Here is a 5,265-nt window from a genome sequence, read left to right on the forward strand (position 1 = left end):
AAAAAAAAAAAAAAAAAAAAAAAAAAAAAAAAAAAAAAAGTAATCCAGTCCAAATCAAGGTGTGTTGATGAGGAGCTATATGAACAGGGAGACTTTCATTCTTCCTTCCCTTTTAGACTGAAGTTTAAATTCAAGAGAGGCAGTGTTCCACCCGTGATGCCCCTGGAGTTTGTTGGTTGCATTGGAGGCTGCGATGAGATGCTAAAAGAGCTCTTGGACCTGAAGTATTTACACAGATCGTGCCAGTCTGCGTCGTCAGCCAGCCAGCAAGCGAATCACTTGCAGGTCAACAACTCTTTTAACCGAGCTAGTGGTGAAAACAGGCATGTGAGGGGGACCACAAACCTGGCACCAGGACATCTACTCTCTTTGAGCTCAACACGAACACCCAGGCCTGCTCCTTCAGCTGCTCCAGATGACGGGAACAACGCAGTGGTCTGCAACTGCGGGAACGAAGCCCTGCTGTTAACTGTGCGCAAAGAAGGGCCCAATCAAGGCAGGCAGTTTTACAAATGCAGCACCAGTACCTGCAACTTTTTTCTCTGGGCTGATCAGCAGTCAGAGGACAGAAGCAATGTGGCTCCACGGGGCTCTGCGCTTCCCCAGCCCTTTGCAGGAAGGGGCCCGGCAGGATTTCAGCGCCCAGGAGGAGGAGGAGGGAGAGGCCCAGAGCACTTTGGAAGCAACAGCTCCAATTCAGGAGGCAGCACAGTCTGCAAATGTGACCAGCCAACTGTCACACGCACCGTCCAAAAGGACGGACCCAACAAAGGGCGGCAGTTCCACACCTGCTCTAAACCCCGAGAGCAGCAGTGCGGCTTCTTCCAGTGGGCAGATGAAAACATGGCACCAGGTAAGGCTGGGCTTTGGGGTGAGGTGCAGGAGTTGGAGGCTGCTCTTGACTCTAAACTGAACACATTTCTCACTCACACGTAACGCTACCACGGCACGACAGCTCTTGTAGCAACATATACATTTATCGGACTTCAGGTTTGTCTTTAGAACATAGCAGCAGCATTATAGCACTTTAAATGTTGCTTGTGACAACTGAGCCTGGCTTACCTTTCCAAGCGTTAGCAGGATTATGTCCTCATAGCACACATCTGCTGAGCTCCGAGCAGGATTCTTTGCTTCTGCGTGCAGTAAGCTTCAGCATCTGTCCGTGACTCATTGGAGTTGGTATTTTTTCCAACAGTCTAGGAATTTGTCCTCCCAAATTATGGTGCTCAGCTTTGTGAGAGCTGTTACTGACTTGGTACAGAGTTGAAGCAGTGGCATCACTTTTGGTGATCTTAAACCCCATTCTGTCACGCCAGGGAAACCGTGCTACTCCCTCTGCCCTAGTTTAGGAATGCAGTGAAAGGCCAAGTCTGTCTGAAGCTTTGATCAGAGCTGAGAAACCGAGTGTGGCTGCTGCAGGAGGATACTGAAAACAAGTACCCATTAAAAAAAAAAAAAAAATCACCAAATAAGGATGCGAAAGAAAGAACATTGACACAAAGGGATGGTAAGGAAAGTGCAGAGGTGGAGATGTGGTCTGAGAGAGACCTTCAACACTGGCCCCCTCCTCAGACATTTGGGCCTAAAGGGGTAAAATCAAGTTTTCAAAACTACTTAAAACCCAAGTTTTCCTCTGGCATGTTTTGTTTCTGTTTCAGCTGTAGACCTGAGCACGCAGCCAGGCAGATCAGTTTCCCCTGTTCTGTTCCCCCATTTCTCTAATGCTGCAGGACAAATGGGTCTGCCATTTTGAACTTACCTTCTATTTCTCACCTGCTTACATTTTCAAAGGTACTTACATGCAAGTTGTTTCTCTCTAGGGCCTTCTGGAGATGCCTCTTCGAACCACTTTGGGAGCAGTGGCTACGAAAGAGGGTTGGGAAGTAAAACCAAGAGACCAAGCAGTCTCTCCTCAGGAAACACTGCCAAGAAACCACGGACCTGTAGTATTTGCCATCAGCCTGGCCACACTAGGAAAACCTGCCCTCAGAACCATTGAGCCTGGATGGACATCTCTTGTGAGCTTGAAAGGTCCAGGGTTGCGAGCTGCTACAGGAGCAACTACTGCTGAAAGGAACTGGAGCCTAGAAACAAGTCTGTTGAATGCTTTCTGGAAGGGCTGGTTGCAGGCTGCTCCTGCCAAGGGATACCATCCTCACCACACGCATTACGTGGCAGCAAGGGTTCAACCAGCTTTGAGAGGTGGCTCCGTTACTGATGTCAGCCTTTGTTTTCAGCTGTTCTTCTGCTGAGCATACTGGGATAGCCTAAACATTTCAAGGAAGCATTTGGAAATGGAATCTGCAGAGAAAACAGCACTGGATCTAGTCTGCTTGCAGCTCCCGCCGTGGTGGTAGTTGCACACAGCCTTTCTACACGAGTAAGAGCTGGATCGTAGCCGCTAGGACAGACACCAGGGATGCTTGCCTCTTCTCAGTCCCTGGCTGCCCACGCTGTGGAATTTTATTTGAAGTTCCCTTCTAAGTTGATGTTACCCGAGCAACATTCCCCTTTCTTTTTTGTCACAGCACCATACCCCTGACCTTGGTGGTCCCTGCCAGGGAAGAAGAGCCAGGTACAGAGAAGCTGGGTCTGGTGCTTGCCCTGAAAGGGAAGCTCAGCTGCAGTGCTCAGGAAAAGCCTTCATTTTAGACCATTCCTGAATTTGAAGCTGAGTTCTTCCTTAAGCCTTGAGACATGCCTCTGTGATGCTGCTAGCTAATGGAAGTTATTTTTTGTCAAACTAATAAGTTTCTTATTAAAAGATTATTTAATTTTTAAATTTGATACAGTGACATCTTAACTCCGCCTTATTGTTTCTTCCTGCTTAAAATAGTTAAGCTATTACTGTAAAAGCACCCACCCAAATCTTACTCTGCACTCACTCATCACAACAATACAGAAGCTTTCTTGGCAGAAACTCCCCAAAGTTGTTTAGAAGTGAGCTGCAGAGGCTTTTTTTTTTTTATCTCACCAGCTGCATCGGCTGTAGCATTGCTGCTGAGGGACAGACAGACAGCTGGCTGAACTGAAGGGAGGTTCTGTTTTCCTGACTGAACTCCCTGGGAAGCCAGGCTACCTCCTCCCTCTCTGCTGGGGCTTCCTCTGTACATCAAAGCAAGTAGATCCACAAGATTCCTGTCTCCTCCTCTGCTGGAAGACAGCATTCGTTTTTTTCCCCCAGGGCCTCTGACGCTGCTCAGGACCTTACTCCTGGACACAAAGCAGGTCCCCAGGGTCAGTGCTGAAGTGACACGCAGCACAGGGAGCAGCCAGGGTGGGCAGGAGGCTGAAGCACTTTCTAGAGGGCAGCTCAAAGCAGAGGAGACCACAGCAGCACAGGTTCACTTTAAGGTCTGTGCAAGAGAGAATAAAGCCTTTATCTCAGCAGCAGTCCATCGCTACCGGGCCTAAATCTATTGGAGTAAGAACTCAGGCTGCGTTTCCCTGTACCCCTCACTCCCACGATTAACAGCTGTGTCCTAAAAATACAGACCTGCCAACTAAAATAACAGGGTTACGAGGCTTTGTAATGCAATCACTGAGCTGGCGAAAGCACGGCAGAAGCCTGGGCAGCAGCCTCTGAATGGCAACAGCAGCAGAAAGCATCTGTGTAGCACACAGGCACTAGGTTAAACGTTGCTGATGGCATCAGCAGTTACCAGCTTGCCCAGTCTAACCCTGGTCAGCGTTCAGGCAGCTGAGCAGTTGGAGCTGCTGGGTTAACAGCACAAGCTCAGCCTCCGGACAGCTCACGTACCGCAGCCAGGCGCTCTGCGGGTGTAGGGGTTTGGAAGAGGAGGAGGAGGAAGGCTGTGCAGGATGGGGTCTGACCACCACCAGGCGATCCCCTGGGCAGCGCTGGGCGTGCCACCGCAGCTGCAGGATCCCTTCGGCCCTTATCACAGGAAAGGAGACAAAACAGAGCTGACACAAGAGAAGCGGTATAGGCAGGGAAGGTTTATTCTCATCGCTAACACCTGGGAAGCGGTTTAGCGAAACAAACCCAAGTAACCTTCAGACTGGGAGGAAAAGTAGGGTTTTTTCCCCTCCCTTAAATAAAATGACAGCTGTAAAGAAAACTAAACCACAACAGCTGCTCACACTGAAGTCCATAGGATTTCTCCATTTCCACCAGTGTGCGAAACCGGCTCTTCCCATTAAATATAAGAATGCGTTCCTTTGCCCTGAGTCTACAACCAGAACCAAAGCCTACTAGCAGCCATTCAAAGGAAAAAAAAACAAACAACAAAATACCCAAACAAAACATACCTTCTTAATAAAAAGCATAAATCACTTCAGTTCTTGCAAGCGCTCTGCTCAGAGCATCATTCCTGCCCCTTACCATGGGGCTCCAGGGGAACAGGACCTCAAGACAGCAGCAACACATGTATGAAAATGTCACCGGACAGACTGGAAGCGGACGCTGTGGTTCGTTGCAGAGCAGCGAGTACCCACAGATGGACGCTGGCAGCAACTCCACCAAGGGACCAACACCAGGAGCCTCCCAGGAATTGGCAGCTCTCTTCCTGCCACTGCCTTTTTCAGGATGTCTTCCAGCAAAACACTGCGTGGGACAAGGGCCTCAAAGCCCCAGCGCCGTGCCGGAAGCACGCTCCTTCCTTGGGGCAGAGCCGATACTGGCAGAATGAAGAGGCAGGGCTGAGCTCACCCCTTTTGGCAGCTGAAAGGGTTTCCAAAGAATAAACCCCCAGCCCCGTTTGCTATGGCTGTACCTCAAAGTGCCTAGACAACCACCCAGGTCATCACTCAGGCAATATCCTGCAGACGGATGAGGCTCCCACCCTGTCCCAGAAGCTGGCTGAGGGCATGGCACAGTAAGACCAAGTGTCCAATGGGACACTGCACCGCGTGGGGTCTGCAGGACACAGCAGCAGCAGGGAACTGCTCCCTCCCAGCTCCAGCTGGTCTCGGAGCACAGGGGAAGCCCAAGAGCTGGGACAGGCAGAGGACACTGGGAACCAGAGACCAAACATGCTTCATGTTGTCTCCCAACGCCCAGTGGACGGGACTCACCTAGAGGTACTCGAGGTGTGGGCTGCACTCGCTGTGGGTTCAGCACTCCCAGCCAAAGGCTCCTTACGGCCAACACCCCCTCTGCTCAGGCACATTTTATTCAGATGGGATTTTTTTTTTTTTTTTTTCTCATAAAGTGCAAGAATTTTTCCTCTTACTGACTAGTCAACTAGAAGCATTGCAACCCTCACAGCAGGGAGCAGCAGACAGGCGAGGAACACCCTACGT

At 50.1% G+C, this 5,265-nt stretch overlaps 2 protein-coding genes across 3 annotated transcripts in view; one reads left to right on the top strand and one right to left on the bottom strand.

The window, feature by feature from the left end:
* The window catches only part of TOP3A (DNA topoisomerase III alpha), a 12,581-nt gene extending 8,747 nt beyond the window's left edge, over positions 1-3,834 (top strand). For both annotated transcript variants that reach the window (XM_009649441.2, XM_035889126.1), the window contains 2 exons: positions 117-853; positions 1,821-3,834. In XM_009649441.2, coding sequence (XP_009647736.1) covers positions 117-853; positions 1,821-1,999 — 916 coding nt within the window. In that variant the 3' untranslated portion in view covers positions 2,000-3,834. The remainder of the gene's footprint in view (positions 1-116; positions 854-1,820) is intronic.
* Positions 3,835-4,585: 751 nt separating this feature from the next.
* MIEF2 (mitochondrial elongation factor 2) overlaps positions 4,586-5,265 on the bottom strand; it is a gene marked incomplete at its 5' end in the record, with an annotated part of 2,851 nt that continues 2,171 nt past the window's right edge. Inside the window, one exon of the mRNA XM_035889132.1 lies at positions 4,586-4,640. Within this exon, the coding sequence (XP_035745025.1) occupies positions 4,586-4,640 (55 nt within the window). The remainder of the gene's footprint in view (positions 4,641-5,265) is intronic.

This window comes from Egretta garzetta, unplaced genomic scaffold (assembly GCF_000687185.1).
Source record: "Egretta garzetta isolate BGI_Z169 unplaced genomic scaffold, ASM68718v1 scaffold42, whole genome shotgun sequence".
In the NCBI taxonomy this organism is placed as follows: domain Eukaryota; kingdom Metazoa; phylum Chordata; class Aves; order Pelecaniformes; family Ardeidae; genus Egretta; species Egretta garzetta.